We start from the raw sequence: 25148 nt of genomic DNA, 5'->3' as shown, positions 1-25148 counted from the left end.
CCACCATGTTCTTGACATTTGTCACGGACAGTGGACAGGTGGGATACAGCCACACACATATACAAATCTCACAAGCTTAGCAGACTTACACGCTCGAAGTCAGTGCGGATATGGAAATGGATAATCTACAAGCACTGCTTGAGGCAGAGTCAGAAATACCACCATCTGAGCAGATTATAACACATGTCGACAGCGAGTTGAGTTTAGAACCCACGCGCAAGCTCAAAGACGAGGGCATCACAGCAGATGCTATGCTCGGATTGAGAAGGAAGGTTCAAGTGGCGGGCAAAGAAGTTGCACACGACGGCGAGATGATGAGACTACAATTGCTAGGAAATCGAGATTTGCTCGAGCAGATGAAGCAGGTACAGCCAGAACTAGCAGAAGCAGCAGAGAAGAATCCACCGAAATTCTACGAACTGATGCAGCAAGCTGTTCGTAATAAACACGTTGCTGAAACCCAACAGGCTGAAATGCTCAATTCAGATCCATTCGATATCGACTCGCAGAAGCGGATCGAAGAAGAAATACGTCAACAAGCCGTAGCTGAGTCGTTTGAACGTGCAATCGAATACAATCCAGAAACATTCGGGATGGTTGAGATGCTTTATATCGATACACAGGTTAACAAACACCACGTTAAAGCTTTCGTCGATTCAGGCGCTCAAAATACAATTATGAGTCCAAAGTGCGCTGAAGATTGCAACCTCATGCGTCTTCTTGATACACGCTTTCAAGGTATTGCACGAGGTGTAGGAACTGCGAAGATCTTGGGAAGAATTCACGCTGCACCTATGCAGATTGGTGATATACTCCTACAGTGTTCATTCACTGTGACGTACGTATTGTGTGGTTGGTAAGACATATAAACTCACTCTTCCTCTCAGTGAAGGCAGTGGCGTTGATCTATTGTTCGGTTTAGATATGCTCAAGCGTCATCAAGCTGTAATTGACTTGCGGCAAAACGCTATGATTATTCAAGACATAGTTATTCCTTTCTTGGCAGTAGGTGTAGCTTTCACTACAGCGCACCCACGCTAACCCAACCTCTTAGGAACATGAGATACCAAAGAACAACCATCAAGATCCAGCTCAGTTGGAATCGGCAGAGGGAGGCGGTATTGCTCAACAGCCATCGATACCACCACACTCTGGTGATAAGTTCCCAGGCTCAGGCGCTACTCTAGGTGGAAGCAGCACGGCTTCTCAATCTCATCCTGCAGCATCTACAAATACAGATTCAAATAGGAGTAACAACGGTATAAGTGAAGAGAAAATAGCAAAGTTGATGGAGTTAGGTGTGGGCAGAGAAGAAGCTATTCAAGCTCTCAGATCGACGAATGGCAACATTGAGTACGCGTCTAGCTTGCTGTTTTAGTTTAGTGTATATGTTGCATTTTAACCCATCAAGTGGCTCGTCCGCGCCCTCTGCCGCGTATAGGAGGTCGTCTCAGTCCTCTACCCCGTGTAGCTGCCTGTCTGCGTGGAGGGTGTGGTTGTGTTTGTGCGTCCGTGTTTGTGTTCGTGTTTGGTTTGGCGTTTGTATTTACTTGTTTGCGCAAAGTTACAATGCGTTTCTTGCGTGGTATATTTGAGGATGTAAGTTTTTTGTTCTCGGCGGTTGAAGAGTAGGTGCGGGTGTGCGTTGTGGCTAATTCGTTTTGATCGAGCATCTTTGTGTTTTCTGTGGAGCTGTCGCTGTCATTGTCATTCGAGCTGTCACTGTCACTGCCGCTGTTCTGGCCGTCACTCCCACTCCCACTCCCACTTGTCTTCGAACTCGGGTCAGCGCGTCGAAGGACTGTGTATGACGGCTGCTCGTTGCTCTGCGCGCTCTTGGCGCTGTTCGCACTGTTTGCACTGCTCGCACTCTTAAGAGAGGCACTGGAAGCGTTGCGCTTCCTATCCATGTTGGCTATGCTATGGGTGTGAGGAGGTGCTGGCGGTGTGTCCTCCTCGCTGCCACTACTACTACTACTACTACTACTACTGCTTATAGAATCACCACCCTTATCACCGCTTGTAGCTGTTAGTGCTGGTGCTGTTGCTGCATTTGCATTTCCACGCGTCTGCGACCTCGTCAGCCGCACAAATGGCGGAGTGTGAGGAAGCCTGCCTGGTATGTAAGGAGAGTGGAGTGTGTCGGGTGCGTGAGGTGCGTGAAGAACATTATCTCCACTCGCATGTAACGCTTTGGCCTTGGGAGTACTCATGAAAGTAGGTTTGGTGTTGATGAGCGCTGCGTCCTCTTCTTTGCCGCTGTGCGCGGGTGCAGGTGTGAGTTCAGGTGTTTTCGCAGACTGCGGCCGTCTAAGCACGACACTCGGACGCCCTGTTTTGCTTTGTGTGTTCTGTGATTTTTGGGAATTGGCTATCATGTTCTTGCGCTGGCGGATAATAGGTCCTGTTGGCCTGCGCACGACCTTCTTCTTGGGATTGGGTGGATGGTGTGCTCCTGCTTCTGCTTCTGGTGCTGTTGTTGTCGCCGGTGCGAGATTCAGGTAGTGTCTCAGAACACCCACGTCAGCTAAGTTATCCCTAACGCCACGGTATATGATATCAGTCAGCACCCACATCCCAATCGCGTGCGTGTCCTCAAGCAGCGCGAAAAAACCATCCGCATAATACTCGTAGGGCATCAGCGTTGGTTTGAGCGCGTCGATGAAAAGCGCGCTGGCAGATTGTCTGCTAGTGAGAATAAAAGTGAGGAGAATGAAAGTCTTTATCTGCCAATAGAACCAGATCCAGCTGAGCAAGTAGTCGACGAGGTTGCCCAGTTTGAGCCAGATGAACTGAGGCGGAGTATGTTAAGCGGGAAGTGGATCAGTTATAAGAAAGTAGCCCACTCACCCAGCATATCCATATTTGGAGCCACGAGGATATTTGTCGACGGCGCTCACTCAGCTGGACACGCTTATCACGCTCGCTGTTCTTCTTGAGTGCTCTGTACGACGAGAGAATAGCGTTGAGCGTGTAGATTTGGAATATAAGCGCGTATACGAATGACATGGTGGTGTTGAACACAGAAGCATTTCTTCTACACCAACGACCAACACCAATGTTCAACCCATTCGATATGGCCCAAGGCGGCAACGGCGGCGGCGGCGACGAGAAAACATTTCTAGGAGAGAATCAACCACACATACCAACGACAGGCGCATTACGCTACTCGGATGACACTGAATTGTACGCCTGACATTTGAATCGAGTGTCTTCTCTAATAGCAATATCGTTATTAGCAACGATGCACTGCGAGCACAGGGAATTATACCACAGAAACCACCTTCGAGACCATCCACTCCAGAGGGTCTGGACATTGACTACTCCCAGATCAGAAACGCTGGTCTCTCACTTGCTACAGAGGACACTCTCGCTGAGGCGGCGGAGGAGGCTGATGACAGCGACGATGAGCGTGTCCTTCTTTCCTACCGCAAAAAAAGGATAGAGGAGATGCAGAAGCTCGAAAGCACTGCTAAATTTGGCAGAATGTATCCAATTGCGAGACCAGACTACACACGCGAGGTGACAGACGCGAGCAAGGAACACACAGACCCTCAATTCAACCCTCATGATGATAGTATAGAGAATCTCAAGCGTGGTGGAACAAGTGTAATATGTTTCCTCTACTCAGAAGCGTGAGTTGGTTTGATTGGGAGTAAGTTACGCCTAACAACGGTACAAATTCAGCATCGAAGAGAGTAGAATCATTGGACAGCACCTCCACTCGCTTGCCACTGAATACCCGCATACGAAATTCGTCTCCATCGTTGGCAGTCAGTGTATAGCAGGCTATCCAGAGCGTAATTGCCCTACACTGCTATTTTACAGACGCGGGACGCTTATGAAGCAGATAGTGGGTGCCAATGATGCTGCTATTGGGTTGCACGGGAAGCAGACGACCAAGAAAGGTGGGTTTGTGTGGTGCGTGTGGGGTGAGGCTGACCAAGGAATTATTTAGATGTGGAGAACCTCCTCCTCGCGCTGGATGCAGTCAAGTTGAAGCCAGTAAACACAAATGCACACGACTTTGCAAAGAAGGAGGAACAGGATCACGACGGCGATTATGATAGCAAGCCAAACCATATCAGACAGGGGCAGAATGCACAGGAGGATAGTGATGATTCAGAACTGGATATTTAAATCAAAATGTCGTTTTAAAATACATGAATATCATATCTGCCACGCTTACTTAATAAATCCGCGTTCATGCACGCTGAGTATTGGGAGAAGGCAATGACATATGCTATGACATGGACCATGACGAGCTAAAGCACTCGAGGTACTCACGGCAGTTGCACCAGTTACACAAATCCACCATCCACGCCGCCGTTATCAACACAGCGCAGCTCAGCTGCCACGTAAGCCCAAAGCTGCAAAGCATATTATAATCACATGGAGATGCATATCAGTATGGGCAACGCGTGTAAATAGTATAAAATACACCAAAATCAGTCACCGCGCAATAATTTTAAAAAAAACACGTGTGCTCTTGTCGAGACGCGGGTTTCTCCCAATCACCCACAACCAAGAATAAAGGAAATCGGCAGGAGAAATCGGCAGCAGGCGCCATGACAGAAATCGAGGATGAAGATATACTGGCAATACCAAATAATATGGAGACACTATCACTACCTTCATCGCCTAAATCGAATGAGCCTTTCTTCGGATACAATTCTCTTTTAAATTCAGTCAGCAATCCAAATAGTAAATCTAGTCCTACCAAATCTCATTTATCTGCTTCTGTTGAGCCTTTTAATCCGTCTCAGCGCGGTGATTTCAGCGGCAGCAGCAGCGGCAACGGCAACGGCAGTACACCCACAGTCGACTTGAAATCATCCCCCGAATCAGACGCACATGATACTCAATCCTCTTTTAATCCCCTATTCATGCCTCCTCCACCACTCCCACTCAATGCGCATCGTACTAACAGCTTCAACCACTCCCAGTCTCAAATCCACAGCCATAGCACCAACGCTGACGACATCAGCACTATCTTCGTCGTCGGTTTCCCTGACGATATGACTGACAGGGAGTTCCAGAACATGTTCATTTTCAGTGCAGAGTTCGAAGCAGCGACGCTCAAAATACCTGCGAAAGATGTTGTCCCTCCGCCACACAAAGACCCTTACTCACTCGCTCACATCCCCTCCACGAGTATCATGTCCGAGCGTGAAAACGCCCCCGGCAGCGCCGTCGACGAGTCCGCCAACCTGCATACGAACAACATGCACATGCACGCCAACATGAACATGAATCTGAATATGAATGTCACCGCTGCTCAGCAGCTCTCGGCCAGAAAACAGACTATAGGTTTTGCAAAATTTAGGAGTAAGCCCGCTGCTCTTGAAGCTAAGGATATCCTATCGGGTCGCAAAATCGATAGTGAGCGTGGATGTGTTTTGAAGGCTGAGATGGCCAAGAAGAATCTGCACACGCGTTCCAAGAAGGAGGAGAACTATATGCAAGCCACACATTCGACACAGGAGGGTGTGGGACTGGGAGTGGGAGCAGGAGTGGGATTAGGTGTAGGTGTTGGTGTTGGTGCGAGAGATGGTTTCAGAGAAGGCACTCGAGTTAACCCACCTACATCAACCTCACTCAACTCTCAGACCTCCAATTCAAGTCTATTTGGACCATCCAACTCTGCATGGGATGGTCCTAGATCGTCCGCTGTTTTTGAGGCATTTCACAACGCAACGAGCTCACCTACGACTGGTTCAATCTGTTCACCTAATCAAGAAACATTGTTTAGGCCATTTGATACTGAACCCACACCGCCATCGGGTGGGTTTGACCCGTTCCAAAGTAACAAATATACGTTATCGCCGTCAGGCCAAACGGGGCAAAGTGGACAACTGCGACAATCTCGTAACCACGAAAAGTCAAATTCGAGTACACTATCACCTCTCAACAGTCTGGATGCGTACTCTCCACCGATGTACACCAATGGGGGTGTTACAGGTGGTGTCAGTGTGAGTGGGAATGTGAGTGGAAATGGGAGTGTGAGTGGGAATGGAAATGGGAATGGGAGCCATATGAGGCCACTATCGCCTAGAACACTCGACCCCAATTCCAACTCAGCCTTAGCTAGTCAGAGTCTGGGCAGGCGGTTGAGTGCATTGGCTTTAGGACACAACCTGGGTGGAGGACATGTATCACACAGCGCGCAAGACTTGACCAGCAGCAACACCACTACCAGTCATATTGGCCTGGCATTGAATGACGTACAGGTTACGAAAACATCCCCACCTCCAGCCCAATCGAGTAGTTTGCAAGCAGGCAGTCTGCAAACGAGTAGTATACACACATTGCATAGTCAATTAGCGCAAACAGGTGCACAGACGGGTGTACAGACAAGCGCACAAGCGAACGCACAGAAAAACACACAGACGAATGCACATACAAATACACACACACACACACTGACACCGACATCAACACAAAGTCAAACATCGAATACAGCACCAAGTTTAGCACCACTGAAACCGACGAATCCCGCAGATCAAAATCCACCCTGTTCGACATTGTACGTTGGAAATTTAACCACACCACCGCCATCACAGCCGGTTAGTCTATTGGAGGATGCTCTGCGAGCATTATTTAGTAAGCAGGGCGGATTTAAGAGGTTGTCATTTAGACAGAAAGCGAACGGACCAATGTGTTTCGTGGAGGTGAGTTGGGTGTCGTAAGGGTGAGAATTACGCTAACACAAATACAGTTCGAAGATGTACATGTGGCTACTAAGACACTCCACGAGCTCTACGGGAATACACTCAACGGATTAATTAGAGGTGGAATCAGACTGTCGTATTCCAAGAACCCACTGGGTGTTCGATCGAATATGGCGGGTGGGGGGAGTACAGGCAATACAGGCAACTCAAACCACTCAAGCAACTCAGGCAACTCAGGCAACTCAAGCAACTCGAACAACGCAAACACCTTAAACACCTTAAACACGTTACAGACGCACACGCATTTGCATCAATCAACACGCTAATATATACACTTACGTTAATCGATAATCCTATCTGTTCACTTCTAGCGACATTCGTGATAATTATTACCAAATTATTTTATAACTGTTAATCAATGCATTTTATTTGTATGTGTGGGTGTTTGGAGGTGTGCTAAAGGTGTGTGCGTGCAAATCACATTGTTGCTATTTTGTACGCTCGAACACCGGCACACTCCCGTCATGCCGCAAACTCGCCTTTACTCGACAACCATATCATCAAGTCATTACCACTAAAAGTAGCAAAGACATGGCAAAATGGTTGATGAGAATGATAAGAGAGCGCTGACGGCACATGCGGTAGTGCAACGCAAGGCCATCTTCCAGCCATCCTATGCAAGCAGTGAGGGCGGCTGGACGCGGATAAAAATTAGATCGAACGTTAGTCGCATAAGTTATGCGATCCAAGTTGTTCGAACTTGGAAGAACAGATACTACACTTGATCTAAGCCAAAAGGCCAGAGAGGATAGCGTAACAAGATGAATGGATCGCTCGTTTTATTCCCCGGTGTGTGAGGAGACTGAGCGGGTTTTTTTAAAATTGAAAATGAATAGAATTTCATCGAAAAGAATGTGATTATATAGTGTGTGGGGTTTGTAGAGTGAGTTTGGTGTTGTGTATTGTGGGTTGAGTACTGTTGGATTTAACACCACTCTAATCTGTCTCACTCCCCTCACTGTGCTCGTAAAGACACAAAAATACATTCTGAAATGTGCTATGGATTGGAAATTCACGCTTGTTACCGCTGATGCTGTTTTTGGATACATTTTCTATGTTTGTTGTTGAGATATGGCTGTTTAGAGCTCTGTACCATACCACCACCACAACACCTACTTGCGCACAATGGACAGTATAAAAATTAAAAACAAAATGAAGCGCGGGCAGATAGTCGACGCAGCTAAGAAAACCAAAAGCAAGCAGAAGCTAGAGCGCCGCTTGAAGAGCAGGAAGGAGGAAACAGAGGAAGATGCAGAGGAGAGGAGGGCGCGGAATGTGCCCAACACGCTCGACAATACGCGGGAATATGATATGAGTATGGGTGTGGGAGGAGGAGGAGGGGGTGAGCAGCCAGAGCAGCCAGAGCAGCCAGACGACAACGACAACGACAAGGAGAATAACAGCGAGAATAACAAGGATATGCACATGGGAACAGATGATCCCGAACTCTCCTCAGATATTGCCAACGACGCCTTCGCAAGCTACTTCACACCGCAACTGGTCAACCCCGATGACCCAGATTCAGGGATCAAGTTGCCCAAGATACTCATCACGACGAGCGCGGGCGCGGGAAAGAGCACAATAGAGTTCTGCATGGATCTCACATCCGTACTGCCCAACTCAGAGTACGTCAAGAGGAGGAGCGGCAAGGGGTACGAGATGGGTACTATTGCCGGCTGGGCACGCAAACGGGAGTACAGCGACATGATGGTGGTGAATGAGGATCACAAGACGGCGAATGCGTTGACGCTGATGCATCTCCCGAGTGGCCCCACGGCGTATTTCAAATTGTCGTCCGTCAAACAAAGCAAGGCTATTACGGTAAGTGGCTGGAGTGTTTAGTTTGAGAGAAATGATTTACTGACGTGCTTAACTTTTCAATTCATTTCTTTAATGATACAGGGTCACGCTCGTCCTACACCGCACCACCCGGAACTGGTGCTGAACAACTTCGCTACCAGACTCGGACATACTGTTGGAAGGATGTTCCAAGCACTCTTCCCACCTGTGCCGGAATTTGAGGGTCGACAGGTAGCGACTTTCCACGTGCAGCGCGACTTTATCTTCTTTAGGCGACACCGCTACGCTTTCAAGTCGACAGAGAAGACAGCTTTGCAGGAGATAGGACCGCGGTTCACGCTCAAGCTGAGGTGGATGAAGAGAGGCCTGCCGGGGGTTAAGTACGAGGTGGACAACCGACCTGTTGAAGCGCGTCTCGCTAATGCAGGCGACAACGACGGCGGCGGTGATGCGTTTGAGTTCCAGTGGAGACCTGAATTGGAGACGAGCAGGCGCAAATTCTTCCTGTGAGCGGCGAGGGGCAGCAGAGGAGGTAACATTATTTACATTATCATTATTAACATTATTATCACATTTCATACTACGTATGCACAGATATAGTCAGCAATCCGAGGTACTGACGCTCTGCAATCCTGATGGCCCAGACGTGTATGTCTTCTGAAGGGGTGATGGAGGCGGAAAAGTCGAGTGTGGGTCGACCGACGAAAGAGGAAGCGTGAATGAGGCTATCTTTCTGATCCTGGCTGAGCAAGTGACTGGAATGCTTGGGCAGTCTCTGTGCTATGGCGTCATCCTCCACAATGAGCGTATAGGAGAGGTGGAGCTGGTTGAGGATGAGTCTGGCGATATCGTTGGGCGATCTGTGTGCAATATCCTCATCGCGGTCTATCTTGATGGAGAAAGCCAGATCGGCAAAGTCATCAGATTCGCTGAGGTGGCCAGTGAGGAGGGAGGAGGAGTGCGTCTCGAGCGCAGCGTGCTTGGCTACCGAGGCTAAGTGGAGGAGGTGCTGCCTGCGGGCGCTGTCCAAGGTGCTCTGACCTAGAACGAGCATCCCGTCGTCGTCTACGCTTAAACGCCCGCGTGATAACTCATCCAAGCGGCGACTGAGAGCGTTAGGGTGGGCATAGTAGAGAAATAGAAACACACGCTGTATTGGCGACGTAGATATCGTTGATGGCCATTGTGAGTGTGAGTGTGAGTGTGTAAGTATATATATAAACATAAACATAAATATCTATTTAAATATAATATTGAGTTGAAATAATTTATTTTTCATCCCTTTTTTTATTGTCTGCCTATCTTTCCCAGCACACAGCACACACCAAAACACCAAATGAAGCCAGACATCACGGAATTTAGAAAACACCAAGACGCCTACAAATCGCAGATAGATGATATCCAAGGCAAGCTGCAAATTGTGCGCCAAAAGATCAGCAACGCCTCTGCGAACGGGCCAGCGCATGAGCGCAGAAAGGCATTGTTCAAGGAGCTTGACGAGCACAAATCGAATCAAGCAGGGAACAGGGCTAGCAGAGACAAGGTGCTTGAGAGGGTGAGAGTGTTGCACGAGTCTACGCAGAGGAAGGTAAGACGGGAGCATATGGAACACATAACCCACTCACACACACAAGGTAAAAGATTTGCAATCCTCCAAGTCTAAAATACCTTTCTCCTCTGTAGGCGATATCGACAGCAGGATCGACCACCTCAACACTTCCATCGAATCTGGTCAGCTCCGTTTAGCCGATGAGAAGAGGTCTCTGCAGGAAATAACAAATCTCAGAAGACAGAGGAAGCTCGTTGATGGGTTTGCCCAGCAGCAACACGCCATAGACGCAGACAGGGCGCAAGTCGAAGCATTGAAAGCGCACCTGGATGACCCCGAACACAAAGCACTCGCGGCTAAATCGGAGGCTATTTCCAAGGGTTTGAATGAAACGAGGGCGGAGATGGACCATGCACAGGCATCCAAGCAGACACTCTTCGACCAGCGTAACAAATTGCAATCCGATCTCGATGCCGTGTACGCGGAGAAACGCTCGCACTCAGAAACCCATCGCGAAGGTATGGATGCGTACTACGCCAAAGTCAACGAGGATAAAGCTAGACGCGCACAAAGGGCCAAGGAGGAAAGAGAAGCTGAGAATGCGCAGAAGGCTAAATTGCATGCTGAACAACTCCGCGAAGATGCTAAACTGCCCGCTTTTGAACCTCTCATTCAGGATTGCCAGACGCTAATTGATCAGTTTGGGAGGATTGGTGGGGTGCATGTGGTGCACAATCATAGTGACAATGCTGAAGGTAACCAGGGTATTCAAGGTGCTAATACCCCACTCGCCCAACACAACATCCGCCAAGTAGACAACCAAGTTCCAGGCGGCACACTACTCAAGAAGAAGGAGGACGATGATGACGCTTACTTTGTCGGCGGAGGGAAATCGAAGAAGAAGGAAAGGGGACAGAAAAAGACACCAGCAAAAGCGACTTCGGAGGATAAAGTGCACGTACCTCTGGCCACACTGACAGCACTCATCGGATTGTCGATCCCACCTCCAAAGTCATACTCAGATATTGAGAGTACAATTTCAAGTTTGGAGATAAAGAAGGCATGGTATGAGGCAAATCAGGAGAAGCAGACCAAGGAAAACATTGATAAGGCAGAGAAAGAGATAGAGAAGATCTTGTCAAAGAATAAAAAGGAGCAGAACGAGTAGATTGTAGATAAAGATACATAGAAAAAAGTTACAAAGGCGAGTAATGTTGGATACAAGCGAATCCCCAGCGTGTAGGTTGCACACCGGATGAATTGTAGCATCCGTAGATATATTCGAAGCCAATTTTGCTAGACAGTCATGCGGTGTATAAAACACCGTCTGCTAGCTGGTATATTTCGAAATGAATGTAAGATAAGAAGAATAATTTCTGAGAAGACCACCTTTTATACCTCGCAAATTTTAATTTTGTGATAATGCGCATCTCAGAAATTTCTGACTTCTGGAGAGACGGTGAAGAGAGAGTGAGTAGGGGGGAATTAAGCAGAAAAACCCACTTAACACAGCCTATAGTGTCGACCACTACAAACAACCTCCGCGTTGGCTTGAACAAGGGCTACCCAACCACACAGCTCCCAAAGCGTGTTAAGCCTTCTCACAGAAAGGGCGCTAACTCTGAGCGTGGTCGCTTGGTGAAGGGCGTCATCCGTGAAGTTGCTGGTTTCGCTCCATACGAGAAGCGTGTCATGGAACTCCTCCGTAACTCCAAGGACAAGAAGGCACGTAAGCTCACTAAGAAGCGTCTTGGTACTCTCCGTCGTGCCAAGGGTAAGGTTGAAGAGCTTTCTTCGGTTATTCAAGAAGCTCGGTGGGTTGGATTTCAGTTCAGGTGGTGTACAAGGTTAACATTCCTCACAGTACCAAGGGTACCAACTAAACACAAGTGTAGTGAATATGTACTTTCTTCACATGCATCACCTCTTTTGACGGATTGGTTTGGATTTTTTTCTCTTTGTGCAGTTTACAAAATTATTCATCTTCATCTACAAAACACTTATTACATCTTGGCCTGGCTAAGATCAGTTACTGGCCACTTGTAGTTATCTGGTGTGCGCTTGTATCCAAACTTGGCTTGGAACTCTTCAACCCCCTTTGGTCCTCTTGATCCATACTCATATGAGTCTGGCGTTGGCTTCTCCCCATTCGCTCCCTCGATCCAGTGAAGGATTGGTGTAAATATTTTCCACGCAATATCAAGCTCATCATCACGCACAAAGTTGGAGTGATCCCCGTTAAGCGCATCAAGGAGGAGTGACTCATAAGCTTCAGGTATGACAGCTTTATCGAATCTATCCTTGTATGTCAAATCCAACTCTGTTGGTAGCGCCGACATATGAAGTCCAGGTACTTTAGTGTTGGCCTTCAAGTAGATAGCTTCAGATGGTTGAATTCTAATAACGAGCTCATCTCTTGGAATGTCTGAGAATATACCCGATGTGACGTCCTTGAATTGAATTCTAACCTCAACCTTACCTTCATTCAAAGCTTTACCTGCTTTGAGTATGAATGGAACGCCTTCCCAGCGTGGGTTGTTGATGTGTAAAGCACATGCAGCGTATGTTGGGCAATTTGAATCTTGTGGGACAGTATCATCCTCCTTGTATCCAGGCTTTCCATTCGCACCAACGTACTGACCAAGGACGACTTCTTCTGGTTTGAGTGGTGGTATTGTGCGCAAAACCTTTACCTTCTCATCACGAATATCCTCTGAAGAGAATGAAACAGGTCTCTCCATCGTCACCAAAGAAAGTACTTGCATTAAGTGATTTTGGAGTATGTCGCGGATGATGTTGAATTCATCAAAGTATCCACCACGTCCTTCAGTGCCGAAAGGCTCCTTGAAAGTGATTTGTACATTATCAACAGAGTTTTTGTGGAATTGATTGTCAAGGAAAACATTAGCGAAGCGCAAAACAAGCAAATTTTTCACCATCTCTTTACCAAGATAGTGATCGATGCGGAATATTTCTTCCTCTGACCAGTTTGCTTTGATTGCATTCATAAGTTGCTGTGAAGATTCGGTGTCTTTTCCAAAAGGCTTTTCGACGATGAGTCTGTTGGTGCCTGAGCCTGAGTAACAGAATTTACGTAAGCCTTCAGAGACGGAGCCAAAGACACTAGGAGGGAGAGCGAGCTGAGGGGAAGGTTTAGAAGGGCGAGATAATTATCTAAACAATTAAACTCACGTAGAATAGTCTATAAATGAGCAATTGATTAGATAATCAGATAGTTATACTCCAAATTGACTTACCTATTTGACACCTTACCAGATGAAGCATTACTCTTCTCAGCATTGGTGAGGTTATCGTTGAGATTCTTAAACGCTTCTTCGCCATCGTATCCACCAGCGACGTATGACAAACCACTCTTAAACTCATCAAGGAGCTTCTTGGAGTTTGAATCATTATCATCAATCTTAATAAATCCAGTAACTTTGTCATGGAACTCCTCATTTGTCATCTTTGAGCGGGCGTATCCAATGATGCGTGTATCCTTTGGGAGTAAACCCATCTTACGGAGACCAAAGAGAGCTGGGAAAGTCTAAATGGTTTGGTTAGATGGTCCATAACATACCACCAATTGAACCGCGCTCACCTTCTTCTTGGCTAAGTCTCCGGAAGCCCCGAAAACTAATCGTCTAAGTTGAGTGATTTGAGTAAGCATATGAATCCACACTAACCAACAATAGACGTGTTATCCTTTAATTGAGCATATGTTGCAGACATTTTGTATCTTGATCGTATTTGAACAAGCCCCGCTGATATCCATTACCACATATCGATGACAACAGCCAATTCAAAAATTCTTGAATTTTACCGTTATTTTAGAGGTTTCTGGGGGCCATTGGAGTTTTTACAATGATGCACTTAGTTATTCTAATATACATGCACAATACCCGTGTGAAAATTTTACCATTCATGTGTAGAGATATTAAGATGAGTAGGAATGTTTGTAGATATGAGAGAGCACTATTGGAACAAGAACCGATGATTAAATTAATTAAAGTGAAATTGAATTATCCAAATTGATACATCTTTCATTACGCGCAGTTTAATCAGACGACGACGACAGCGACAGCGACAAAGGGTTAAAGAGATAAATACCAACCACTCGTTAATACTGAAGGAATTAAAGAATTTGAATTAAGCTAAAAATTGAATTAAGAGGTCTGTGCGTTGAAACACGTCGCCATCAACCTAACCAATTGAACAGAGAATGGCAGATTCACAACACAATCCAAAGAACAGGAGACAACAAGCAAATCAAATGCATAACCATAGCGATGATCCAACAGCGATGCCTCCATTGCCTGTGCAACAGCCACAACAACAACCACGCAATCAATCAATCAACGGCCACCGCAAATCAGCCTCAATGAATCAACCTCAATCTCAAGATCGTAATCGCCGCAAGAATCTTGGTCCTAGATTCCAGGACGAATCAAACGAATCAGACAGCTACGGCACTCTGAACCCAAATTTCCAATTCGGTGCTAGACGTCGCCAAACCAACAACTCAATCTCATACGGCAACCACACTCCTTCTCAATCACTCGGTGGTCCTGCTCAAATTCCTCAACTTGGTATCACCCCTGAGCAATTACTCCTCCAGCAGCAAATTGAGCAACTCCAGCATCAGCAGAGAGCTTTGATTCAAAATCAATCTCAATTCATTCAGCAATACGATCAGCAGACTCTCAACTCGAGAATGAATCCCAACGCTAACAACCCTCACATCCCTAACATCCCTAACATCCCTAACAACCACCGCCGCATTCAATCTCAGCAAGCCCCTAACATGAGAATGTCTGGTGGTAACCTCACTCAGTACTCCCCTCACTCACCAAACCTCTACAACCCACAAGGCTCTCCACAAATGAAAAACATTCCCCCAAAAGGTCATGGAAGACGTCATTCTGTCAATGTCTCAAAAGTTACTAAAGACCTTAATGACTTTTCCTTCCCCCCATCCAACACTGTTAACAAGATGTCTCCACAAAGTGCTCAAAGTGGTCATGGTAGAAGAATTAGCACTGGTCAAGGTGAGAATTAATGTCTCTTACTTGCATTTCTAACCTTTTCAGCCATCCAGCAACCTATTCCTAACAACAATCAATCAGGAGTACCTGATCTTGCACAAGCTCAATCTCAATTAGCTTCATTGGCTCAATTCCGTGTTGGTGTCGGTGCAGGTGGTCACAACAGGGCCCAATCATTCGCATTCCCTAATTCATTCCAAAACATGGTAGCTGCCGCTTCCTTGTCTGCTGCACTTGGTGGCAATCAGATGGGTAAATTTGACAACGGCATCAACTACGCTCTCCAGCAACAACAAGCGTTCAATTTACAAATCCAACAACCAAGCAACCATGGGGGCCCTCAACGCAAGTCTCTATTTGCTCCATACCTTCCACAAGCTTCATTACCTCCGCTCCTCACTGCTGGTAAGCTGGTAGTTGGTATGTTGCGTGTAAACAAACGCAATAGATCGGATGCCTACATATCCACCGAGGTCTTGGATGCCGATGTCTATATCTGTGGTAGCAAAGATCGTAACCGTGCATTAGAGGGTGATATAGTTGCAGTCGAATTACTAAATGTCGATGAGGTCTGGGGTACGAAGAAGGAGAAGGAGGATAAGAAGAGACGTAAAGAAGAAAATGCACAGTATGATGCATTGCGCGCAATCAATCCCTCAATTGAAACTAAACAGCAGGCCAAGAATAGAGATGATGTGCAAGTTGAAGGACAGGGTTTATTTTTGATTGCAGATGAGGAGGTTAACGACGATCAGAAACCTAAATATGCTGGTCACGTTGTCGCGATTGTTGAGCGCATGCCTGGACAGTTGTTCTCAGGTACACTTGGTATACTCAGACCAAGTTCAGCTGCCACTAAAGAAAAACAGGATGCTGAAAGACGTGAGCGTGAAGGTGGAATACCAGAGGCACAAGAAAAACCAGCACAGAGGCCAAAGATTGTGTGGTTCAAGCCAACTGATAAGAGAGTGCCACTTATTGCTATTCCAACTGAACAAGCTCCAAAAGATTTCTTGAGTAATTCTGAGCATTATCAGAATCAACTGTTCGTTTCTTGCATCAAGCGCTGGCCAATTACTTCGTTGCATCCATTCGGTACATTGGTTGAGAAGCTCGGACCGATTGGTGACGTCCAAGTTGAGACTAGTGCATTATTGAAAGACTCCAATGCAACATCTTCTGAAGATTTCCCAGATTCTGCTCTCAGGTGTCTTCCTGCATTGCCTTGGCACATTCCACAAGAGGAGTATGGAAAGAGGAGAGATATGAGAAATGAGAGGACTTTTACTATAGATCCAGACACTGCGAAAGATTTAGATGATGCTGTCTCTGTTAAAGTCAATAGCGATGATACTTATGATATAACAGTCTCAATTGCGGACGTTAGCTACTTCATCAAACCAAATTCGCCACTGGATAAAGATGCTAGAAAGAGAGCAACTAGTGTGTATTTGGTGCAAAAAGCTCTGCCAATGTTACCATCGATCTTGTCGTCAGACCTGTGTTCATTGCTTCCCGACAGAGAAAGACTAGCCTTCTCTGTCACCTTTACTATGGACAAAGACGCCAAGGTGCTTAAGACATGGTTTGGGCGTACGATAATCAAATCTTGCGCACAATTGTCGTATGGCAATGCCCAGAACATCATCGAGGGTAGACAACTTGATGTGGTTGAGGGCAGAAAGAGTGACAAGTACACTAGTGAAGAGATTGGCGGAGATATAAAGATACTATACAAGTTGTCGCAGAAGATGCGCCAACGTAGATTCGATGAGGGAGCACTTAAGATCCAGACGATGAAGTTAGCATTCCAGCTTGATGAGCATGGCACGCCTATTGATTGCATGGCATATCAGTCAAGAGAGGCGAACAACCTGATTGAGGAGTTTATGTTGATAACGAATATCACAGTCGCGTCAGAAATAGCAGCCAGTTTACCTGAGCAATCGTTGTTGAGACGTCACGAAGATCCAATTCCGAAGAGACTGGATGCATTCCAAGAGAGAGCGAAGGAGTTAGGATTTGACATTGACGTATCCTCGTCCAAGGCACTCCAGAGTTCGTTCCTTGCTGTTGAGGATGAGGAGGCGAGAAAGATGCTGCAAGTATTGGCCGTGAAGGGAATGTGCAGAGCCAAGTACTTCTGCTCAGGAGCTATAGATATCAGTTCGTACCGACACTACGCACTCAATGTTCCTCTCTACACGCACTTCACATCGCCTATCAGAAGGTATGCGGATGTGGTGGTGCATCGCCAGCTGCAGACAGTTCTCGAGTATGGAGAGGAAGCTGAGAAGAACTTCCAGATGGACAGGGAGACTGTAGCCAAGACAGCACAGCAGTGCAATGTCAAGAAGGAGGCTTCGAAACAAGCGCAGGAGAGCTCGCAGCATCTCTACCTCTGTCTGTTGATTTCAGATCTCACAAAGAGATATGGACCGGTAGTGAGACAGGCGACTGTAATTGGTGTGCTCGATAGGGCTTTCGATGTGCTCGTCAACGATATGGGCATCGAGAAGAGAGTGCACGTCGACCAGATACCAGTCAACGAACACAAGTATAGCGAGCAGCATAAGACACTCGATCTGTATTGGAAGAAGGGCGTCGATGTTATATCGTGGTTGGTTGAGAATAGCTCAGATGGCCATCTTCAGTGTATTCAAGAAGCTGCTCAGAAACACGCCCCAGCGCATATGACTTCGAGATCTACCCAGGATGAGCAGGCGCTGTTTGATGAGAGTGACAGTGATGAGAGTGATGAGGACAATGATAACGATAACGATAACGATATGGTTAACAAGAAGAATAACGACATGGACACGGTTCAGCATAATAAGTCGAAGCTTGCTTACCAACCGAAGTATGAGAACGTCAGGGTGGAGAATGGCAAGTATATACAGACTATTAAGGACAGCATGACTGTTGATGTAGGTTAACATGTGTTGCGTCGTGCTTTCCTAACATTCCACAGATCATCGTCACTGCTGACTTTTCAGCCTCACCTCCCATCTTGAAGTGCTACTGTGGAAATCCATTCGCATGAGAGTGGGTGTGAGAAGATAGATGACGAGGTGGGTGAGATGTATCAGGTGGATCAGATGCAAATGCAACATATGCAACGCATTCAGCGTAAAGCGTTAATTTAATGAAAAGAAAACTAAATGAATTATATACAAATTATGTCTACTTCTTACTTATTTACTTGATATGAATGATAATTTTCTATTTAGCTGTCTTAGTTTTCCTCTCCTTTTTCACCAAATAATCCATATAAATTCTCCAGAAGGGAAATGCAATTGCAGCTACGAAAAAAAGCAGGGTGTCTATTAGCAGGTTGTTCGAAGGAGAAGCACCTCTGCTAAGATTTTTGATCAGGCTGCCTACGAAATCGGATGTGATTTGGTACTCCCCCTTGTCGATACCTTTGAGTAGCGCACGTGCACACTGCTCCGGCGTCAGTCCATCTGCAGCGCCCTCTATCTTTTTAGTCAGCGCAGGTTTTGTCTGATTCTCCTTTTCGTAGCCGGGGGAGTAGATGGTGCCAGGAAAGTAAACGTGTGTGGTTATATCATGTAGAAGAAGTTCCGTACGCAGGGCATCTCCTAATCCACGCACGGCGTGTTTGGAGGGCGTGTAAGCCGAGTATCCAGGTACCCCGAGCGGGAAACCTAGCACGGAAGAGACAAGAGTGATGTGTGCGTGTGGTGTGGTATGCTGGAGTACATTCTGCGTAGCTGCCTGCGTCTTGTAAGCATATAGCAAAACCCACGCAATCTTCCCACCTTGGCAGTATGCAATGCGGAGAAGTAGTTGGCCTGCATGTCCCACTCGAATTCCTCAATGGACATCTCTGCAAACCAGCCGGGTGTCGAGCATCCTGCGCAGGCGAAGAAGAGAGATGGTGGCATCTTCTGTGTCGCTAATGCTAACTCAGTGGCTCTTTCTATAGCGTGCAGAGCCTGCGTATATTTTGTCAGATCGGCAGAAACGTAGTGTATGAATTGATTGTCATTGCTTCTGTGTTTCTGCGCTGTGCGTTGAGCATATCACCCGCGATATCATCACTCATTGCCCACCTCGATTTGTGCAACGGCGGCAGCAAGCTTGGACTCGTTGCGCGCACAAATCGTTACACTGCTCCCGCGATTCACTAGCTCACTGGCTAGCGCTATCCCTAGACCTTGCGAGCCACCAGTGACGAACGAGTGCTGCGTCGTTAGCTGGGCAGAAAGCACGAATTAAACACACCTTATTATTATAAGCTACACTACTCTCGCTCAACATTTCACAAAAAAGATTTTTAATTCTTGCAGAAATTTTTCCAACATGTAGTCTTCGCGATTGCGCTGGCTTCTCTCTCTTCATTCAGACAAATAACAAGATGGTTGATTTGAAGCAGCTCGATCAACACCTCCAAAACAACTCATACGTTGATGCGTAAGTGGAGAACTGGAGAGCGTGGCATACAGCACACAACATGATGATTCTACTATTGGTCCGTGTTTCCTAGTGCGGATTAAGACCCCGCTTTTTATGCAGATAAACAATCCAATACTACTGAGCATTGTGTGCTGTTGTCTTGATACGCTCTTACACACGTTACACCCGTCTAACAAGCCCCAGACACAACCCATCCCAAGCTGACGTCTTTGTCTACAAGCAAGTAGGCAGCGCTCCAGCTCAATACCAGAACGTCAGCAGATGGTTCAACCACATCAGCACCTTCAAGGACCAATTTGATGTTCTTGGCGGTGGCGCTTTCGCTGCTTCCTTGTACGGCTCAGCCCCAGCAGGTAGCGCACCAGCAGCACCAGCACCAGCTGCCGAGTCCAAGGAGGAGGACGATGACGTTGACCTCTTCGGCTCCGACGATGAGGACCCAGAAGCTGAGCGTATCAAGTCAGAGAGAGTTGCTATGTACAACGAGAAGAAGTCAAAGAAGCCAAAGACCGTGCAGAAGTCTGTCGTTACCTTCGACGTGAAGCCATGGGACAACGAGACAGACATGAAGAAATTGGAGGAGAACATGAGATCAATTGAGATTGATGGACTTACCTGGGGTCTCTCCAAGCTTGTCCCAGTTGGATACGGTGTAAACAAGTTGCAAGTTACTCTCGTCGTTGAGGACGAGAAGGTCGGTTTGGAAGAACTCCAAGAGCAAGTCGAGGCAGATGAGGACCACGTCCAATCCACTGATATTGCTGCTATGCAAAAGCTGTAAAATGTTTTTGTTGTTAAATTTTTGTCATAATATTTTGTTACGTCGGTTATCTTGAATATGTCTGTTTGTCCCTGTCCGTCTTCCCAGAACGCAAAATGAGTGACAAGCCAGCCTACCTCACGACAAGCGAAGGAGCAACCAATGAGTCGACTATCAGGAAGTACTTGAAGTCATCTTTCGCACCAGAGAACATGCCAATCGTATGGGGATCAGCCTTCTTCATTGGATCAATTGGTTTTATCAGAGTCGCTGGTGATTTGTTGGTGAGTTGGATAGCTGCGCTGTAGACGCTCTAACCGTATTTAAAGGTGCCTGCATTTTAAACTTAATTGATATACACAAGATCAATCTCCTCTAATCTAAAAGTGTGCGCTGTGGCTGTGGTGTGATTATCTTGAGTGCGGATGGACACTCATTCATCTTGTTTCGTAGTCCTCAGACCCTAACCTCTTACTTCTTCTTACTTTTATTCAAATATTTCAATTTCCTCTGTTTTGACCACAGTGCAGCATCTTCAATTTCTGCAGGCAAAAGCAAGTCGACGTCGTAGCCAGATTGCTGCGTGTGCTGTGTGATTTCATCTGTATTGAGTCTGTCCACGTCCGCGCCAGTACCAACGACGACCAGCTTGGACGCGTTTGAAGTCAGTTTAAGTGAATTTATTATGTTTGTGTAGTGGTTGCTGGTGAGTGGGATAGACTCCTGCAGCTTTATCGTCTGCTTCTTCAACTCCTTTTCGATAAACGCAGATGCATTGCGGGATCTGTACTGGATATCGTCATCACCCATCCCCTTGAACACATCCAGGCTGTTTATTGCGTGCAGTGGTATCATAATTACATGGGTTTTATCATGTATCCACCGCTTCAGCACCTCTATCCCATATAACAGCGCTGTAACATCGACAACGACGCTCTGCTTGTACTCCACGCTGCCTTCGAGGTTACTAACCTTGTACTTCAAAAATTCAAGACCCATTGCTTTCTGAATTGAAGTCATTTTCCCTCTCTCTAGGTCTACCGATGATGACGAGTATTGAGGAGATAATCGACGCCAAAAATTATACTCTGCTATTTGAGCAGTTGGATGGAAACATCGCAGATACGCTCAACTCAATTCTCAGCTCAAACTACAACCTCATTCAGAAGAAGTCTGTTGTTGAACAATGTACAGAGCACCTCATCAAATCTGGCTTGGTGAAGAATATCGCTTCTGCGTGTGATATTCTTAGCCATTACAGCCTCTACGATCATCTGAACAATCAGCTCCATATCCAAGCATCCGATTTGTACTTCAACGCTGACGATTTGTCGAGCGCTGCGAACGAATTAACGAAGCTGAACTTCGATTTACTTGAGAGTATCGATAGTAAGCTCGACACGTACATCAAGATTGTCAGACTGTATTTGGAAGTCGATGACTCTATAAGTTCCGAGTCTTATCTCAACAAGGCCGCGACAGTGATACACACCACGACGAATAAATCACTTATCCTGTCTTTCAAACTGAGTCAGGCTAGAATTCTCGACTACAAGCGCGACTTTATAAGATCTGCCACTATCTTCCAGCAACTGAGCTATGAAGCTGATCTCGATTATGAAGATAGACTAAGTTCTCTTTCGGCTGCGATAGTTACTGCTATACTTGCACCAGCTGGTCCTAAACGCAGTCGCATCCTCGCATCACTCTACCGCGACGAAAGGAGTCGTTCTACACAACACCACATAATACTCGAGAAGGTATTCCTCGAGCGAATTTTATCAGCAGACGACATAGCATCTTTTGCTGAACACCTATCTGCACATCAAATAGCGCAGATCAGCTACACGCACAATAACGTGGACGAGCAAGGGGCAAAACATACGCCTACGAATGTGCTCGAACGTGCGATGATTGAGCATAATTTGTTGGCAGCTAGTAAGATATTCGATAACATCACCTTCACGCGTCTAGGTGCATTACTCAATTTATCGTCCTACGGTGCTGAAACTATTGCATCCACTATGATAGTACAGTCGAGATTAGAAGCTTATATTGATCAGGTCGATGCCGTTATCGTGTTCACTCCTTCACATGCTACCCACGAAGGCGACTTGGGTGGTGCGGCGCATGTGGCTGCTGCGCAGGAAGATGATAGACAATTTGAAGCTGCTTATGCTCCACACACACATGGGTGGGATGCACAAATCAAATCGGTCGCTTCTTTGGTGGGTTTCGTATTGTATTATGGTATGGAGTGCTTGTCTAACACACTGGCGCAGATCGAAGCTACAGCTGCCAAGATTGAGGAAAAGGGGTTGGTGTAGGGTGAAATCTATAAGCAATACACAAGCGTATGCACACCTCTTGCACATCTAACACTCCTCACACACCCACAAACACTCAAGCTCTACAAGCTTTGTATTAAATAGTCGCATAATCAATCAACATGAATACCATCACCGTTCAACTCTCACAACTCACAACTCACACACCTCCTTCACACACCCCAGTCCCTTCCATTGCGTGCAATTAGTATGCGTGTTGTATTTCTCCATAGTGCGCAGCGTTGCCTGGATGACAGGTTCATCTGAAAGAATGTTAGGTGTATGAGGGGGCAGACACTGCTTCATAGCCTCCCAACCCGCCTCCCAGCCCGCACACTCACGCGAGACGACATTGCCGCTGAAATCGTGATAAACGCGCACGTCGTACATGCGAAAGAGGACGTCATCCACACGGAGGAAGAAGCGCTGAAGGATGAACCAAGCGAAAGGCATAACGCGTATTTTCACATTAAGACCTACTTGACCGTTGTCGCCTAGTTCGTCTTCGTAAAGTTGCACATCGTCGTAGAAGAGGATAGGCTGGGTGGTGTCACTGAGTTTATCGATGGGAATGACTGGTGTAGTGGTGGGGATGGGCTGCCAGTGTGCTCTTTCACTTTCTGTGCTGCCGCTGTATGTCGTACTGTAAGTCCAGTCCCATGGCTGACTAGGCTGTATGGTGGATGCTTCGTGCGGTTGTCGACTGCTTCGCCAGTGATCGGCGTAAGATACCCTCAATTCATTCTGTTTGCTCACTCCACGTAGTGCATCACGCGCATTGAAACTTAACTTAAATCCGCTATCTGTGTCTAGCACCTCCACTCCACTCGATAGGAATGTCATCTCTGGTATTGGGATCCCGAGTTCAGCAGCCAAGGCGTCGCTTTCGGGCATTGAAGGTATCGTCGACTTTTGCGTCTTTATTTCCCAGTTTCTGATTCGGTACGATTGTTGCGTGGGGTTGGGCATCCTGATTGATAGTGAGCAAGGGCAGCACAATGTGGAGATTCGATTGTTAACAAATACAACGTTTAGGACACACAAAAAAAACCGGGCACACTTTTCATTACTGCAGCAAAACATTCATAGTACAATAAACGCTCTTCAAACAGTTTAGTCAAAGAGACCGAGACCCATGTCTTCATCCTCTTCCTCTTCCTCCTCCTTCTTCTCCTCAGCAGCTGGGGCAGCTTCACCACCAGTGGCAGCAGCTGGGGCAGCAGCAGCGTACGCATCTGGGTTGGCGATCATGTCCTTGACCTGTGTATCGTGTTAGCGTTAGTGCATGAGCACACGCGCTTCCTCATGGCGGGGTTCTAGTCAGCGACCCGTCTTGGTTTTTCACCACCACTTTTCAGTGTAAGAATTTTCAGTGTTGACATAAGTAAGAAATCATCACGTAGAACTGACCGCCATAAGAATAGAGCGCTTAATAGACTCACCTTTTCAGTGTAGCTGACAGTGTAGTCAGTTGCAACAGAAACAGCCATGATGTTCTTGAATGAGTTGATGAACGAGTGCATAGCTGCTGGCAAGGTTGGGTAGTTGATGGCCAATGAGATGGCAGCGATTTGGTTACCAGCGGTCATTAATCTGCCGATGAGAGTCTCCTCAGTGACATCGAGAACAGTTGGTGAGAAGATTTGACCGTTGTCGTAAACTTGCACACATGTCATACCGAAGGTGAATGGAGAGATGTTGAGCATGTTGAGCAAAGTAGCCTCAGAAGCACCGACACGGGTGTTGTTCTCAACAACTCTGATGTCACTGATGATTTCAATGGTACCACGGGCAATCTTGGTTGGGACACCGAGAGCTTGGAAGAAAGAAGTCTTACCTGGCTCCATACCAGTGTTACCAGCAGGAATGTAGACATCTTCTGGTGAGTAGAGACCAGCTCTGGCTGGGGCTCTGACCTTGTTGGCGACAATGATGTCCCTGATGTCCTTTAAGTCGCCAGAGGTGAAGACGTAACCAATGTTACCCTTAACGTGTGTCAAAAGACGCTCGTATTGTGGGTTTGATTGGATGAAAATCTTCAAGGCTCTACGGACCATGGTGTTCTTACCCATAAGCACTTGACCCTTGCCACGGAGGGCTTGACGGATCTGGTGCATTTGGTTGGAAGACACGTTGTCGATGTTGACAATGAAGATGGATGGGTACGTCTCAATGAGCTCTTGGAGACGGTTGAAGTAGTTCTCTTTCTCGATCTTGTTGGCACCCATTGTGAGATTGCAGTTACTTTTATTGAAGTAAAGCGGTTTAAATCTCGTCGACGTTAAGCGTGAAGGACAAGATGCGAGAATCCGCTAAAATCTGTCTAAAATTTTTAATTTCAAGGGAGTCAAAGGGAATGTGTGTAGTAAGGAGCATGACGCGTATATCACAATATAGTTGTCCTTCTGCGCTCTAGCCTAGGTTCAAATCTTCAATCAACGTCACAAACTTCAACAGAGAAGACAGCTGGAGTGGACTGTAGACCATCCCAAGCAC

General features: G+C 46.7%; 17 protein-coding genes across 17 annotated transcripts; 10 read left to right on the top strand and 7 right to left on the bottom strand.

Moving 5' to 3' along the window:
- Positions 1–5: 5 nt before the first annotated feature.
- Positions 6–1378, top strand: J056_000951 (DNA damage-inducible protein 1; the record flags this gene model as incomplete). The annotated part of the gene is made up of 4 exons (XM_009270579.1): positions 6–38; positions 84–838; positions 888–1005; positions 1055–1378. The coding sequence occupies 4 exons, from the start codon at positions 6–8 to the stop codon at positions 1376–1378; spliced, it is 1230 nt and encodes a 409-aa protein (XP_009268854.1).
- A 28-nt stretch (positions 1379–1406) lies between these two features.
- Positions 1407–3009, bottom strand: J056_000950 (uncharacterized protein; the record flags this gene model as incomplete). Its single annotated transcript, XM_009270578.1, has 2 exons — positions 1407–2792; positions 2851–3009. 2 exons carry the CDS (start codon positions 3007–3009, stop codon positions 1407–1409), a joined length of 1545 nt encoding a protein of 514 aa, XP_009268853.1.
- Positions 3010–3058: 49 nt separating this feature from the next.
- Positions 3059–4140, top strand: J056_000949 (Viral IAP-associated factor-like protein; the record flags this gene model as incomplete). Its single annotated transcript, XM_009270577.1, has 4 exons — positions 3059–3186; positions 3240–3635; positions 3688–3908; positions 3959–4140. The coding sequence occupies 4 exons, from the start codon at positions 3059–3061 to the stop codon at positions 4138–4140; spliced, it is 927 nt and encodes a 308-aa protein (XP_009268852.1).
- Positions 4141–4568: 428 nt separating this feature from the next.
- On the top strand, positions 4569–6997 carry J056_000948 (Cell wall integrity protein scw1; the record flags this gene model as incomplete). The annotated part of the gene is made up of 2 exons (XM_009270576.1): positions 4569–6671; positions 6719–6997. 2 exons carry the CDS (start codon positions 4569–4571, stop codon positions 6995–6997), a joined length of 2382 nt encoding a protein of 793 aa, XP_009268851.1.
- Positions 6998–7883: 886 nt separating this feature from the next.
- Positions 7884–9041, top strand: J056_000947 (Ribosome production factor 1; the record flags this gene model as incomplete). The annotated part of the gene is made up of 2 exons (XM_009270575.1): positions 7884–8552; positions 8634–9041. 2 exons carry the CDS (start codon positions 7884–7886, stop codon positions 9039–9041), a joined length of 1077 nt encoding a protein of 358 aa, XP_009268850.1.
- Positions 9042–9111: 70 nt separating this feature from the next.
- On the bottom strand, positions 9112–9715 carry J056_000946 (uncharacterized protein; the record flags this gene model as incomplete). The annotated part of the gene is made up of 2 exons (XM_009270574.1): positions 9112–9637; positions 9681–9715. 2 exons carry the CDS (start codon positions 9713–9715, stop codon positions 9112–9114), a joined length of 561 nt encoding a protein of 186 aa, XP_009268849.1.
- Positions 9716–9867: 152 nt separating this feature from the next.
- On the top strand, positions 9868–11248 carry J056_000945 (uncharacterized protein; the record flags this gene model as incomplete). Its single annotated transcript, XM_009270573.1, has 2 exons — positions 9868–10119; positions 10166–11248. 2 exons carry the CDS (start codon positions 9868–9870, stop codon positions 11246–11248), a joined length of 1335 nt encoding a protein of 444 aa, XP_009268848.1.
- Positions 11249–11502: 254 nt separating this feature from the next.
- J056_000944 (60S ribosomal protein L36-A) lies at positions 11503–11963 on the top strand (the record flags this gene model as incomplete). Its single annotated transcript, XM_009270572.1, has 3 exons — positions 11503–11554; positions 11600–11894; positions 11945–11963. 3 exons carry the CDS (start codon positions 11503–11505, stop codon positions 11961–11963), a joined length of 366 nt encoding a protein of 121 aa, XP_009268847.1.
- Positions 11964–12083: 120 nt separating this feature from the next.
- On the bottom strand, positions 12084–13812 carry J056_000943 (Glucose-6-phosphate 1-dehydrogenase; the record flags this gene model as incomplete). The annotated part of the gene is made up of 5 exons (XM_009270571.1): positions 12084–13220; positions 13273–13282; positions 13338–13627; positions 13682–13716; positions 13767–13812. The coding sequence occupies 5 exons, from the start codon at positions 13810–13812 to the stop codon at positions 12084–12086; spliced, it is 1518 nt and encodes a 505-aa protein (XP_009268846.1).
- Positions 13813–14302: 490 nt separating this feature from the next.
- J056_000942 (DIS3-like exonuclease 2) lies at positions 14303–18168 on the top strand (the record flags this gene model as incomplete). Its single annotated transcript, XM_009270570.1, has 3 exons — positions 14303–15128; positions 15171–18052; positions 18097–18168. The coding sequence occupies 3 exons, from the start codon at positions 14303–14305 to the stop codon at positions 18166–18168; spliced, it is 3780 nt and encodes a 1259-aa protein (XP_009268845.1).
- Positions 18169–18347: 179 nt separating this feature from the next.
- J056_000941 (3-ketodihydrosphingosine reductase TSC10) lies at positions 18348–19409 on the bottom strand (the record flags this gene model as incomplete). The annotated part of the gene is made up of 4 exons (XM_009270569.1): positions 18348–18863; positions 18908–19150; positions 19202–19333; positions 19374–19409. 4 exons carry the CDS (start codon positions 19407–19409, stop codon positions 18348–18350), a joined length of 927 nt encoding a protein of 308 aa, XP_009268844.1.
- A 97-nt stretch (positions 19410–19506) lies between these two features.
- Positions 19507–20346, top strand: J056_000940 (Elongation factor 1-beta; the record flags this gene model as incomplete). The annotated part of the gene is made up of 2 exons (XM_009270568.1): positions 19507–19562; positions 19749–20346. 2 exons carry the CDS (start codon positions 19507–19509, stop codon positions 20344–20346), a joined length of 654 nt encoding a protein of 217 aa, XP_009268843.1.
- A 95-nt stretch (positions 20347–20441) lies between these two features.
- J056_000939 (uncharacterized protein) lies at positions 20442–20669 on the top strand (the record flags this gene model as incomplete). Its single annotated transcript, XM_009270567.1, has 2 exons — positions 20442–20609; positions 20655–20669. 2 exons carry the CDS (start codon positions 20442–20444, stop codon positions 20667–20669), a joined length of 183 nt encoding a protein of 60 aa, XP_009268842.1.
- Positions 20670–20796: 127 nt separating this feature from the next.
- On the bottom strand, positions 20797–21345 carry J056_000938 (uncharacterized protein; the record flags this gene model as incomplete). The annotated part of the gene is made up of 1 exon (XM_009270566.1): positions 20797–21345. One exon carries the CDS (start codon positions 21343–21345, stop codon positions 20797–20799), a length of 549 nt encoding a protein of 182 aa, XP_009268841.1.
- A 26-nt stretch (positions 21346–21371) lies between these two features.
- On the top strand, positions 21372–22652 carry J056_000937 (COP9 signalosome complex subunit 4; the record flags this gene model as incomplete). The annotated part of the gene is made up of 2 exons (XM_009270565.1): positions 21372–22553; positions 22608–22652. The coding sequence occupies 2 exons, from the start codon at positions 21372–21374 to the stop codon at positions 22650–22652; spliced, it is 1227 nt and encodes a 408-aa protein (XP_009268840.1).
- Positions 22653–22805: 153 nt separating this feature from the next.
- Positions 22806–23621, bottom strand: J056_000936 (TIP41-like protein; the record flags this gene model as incomplete). Its single annotated transcript, XM_009270564.1, has 1 exon — positions 22806–23621. The coding sequence occupies one exon, from the start codon at positions 23619–23621 to the stop codon at positions 22806–22808; it is 816 nt and encodes a 271-aa protein (XP_009268839.1).
- A 144-nt stretch (positions 23622–23765) lies between these two features.
- Positions 23766–24880, bottom strand: J056_000935 (60S acidic ribosomal protein P0; the record flags this gene model as incomplete). Its single annotated transcript, XM_009270563.1, has 2 exons — positions 23766–23912; positions 24095–24880. The coding sequence occupies 2 exons, from the start codon at positions 24878–24880 to the stop codon at positions 23766–23768; spliced, it is 933 nt and encodes a 310-aa protein (XP_009268838.1).
- Positions 24881–25148: the final 268 nt, after the last annotated feature.

The sequence above is a fragment of the Wallemia ichthyophaga genome (assembly GCF_000400465.1).
Source record: "Wallemia ichthyophaga EXF-994 unplaced genomic scaffold scaffold12, whole genome shotgun sequence".
Taxonomy (NCBI): Eukaryota; Fungi; Basidiomycota; class Wallemiomycetes; order Wallemiales; family Wallemiaceae; genus Wallemia; species Wallemia ichthyophaga.
This window is presented reverse-complemented; position numbering and strand designations above follow the sequence as displayed.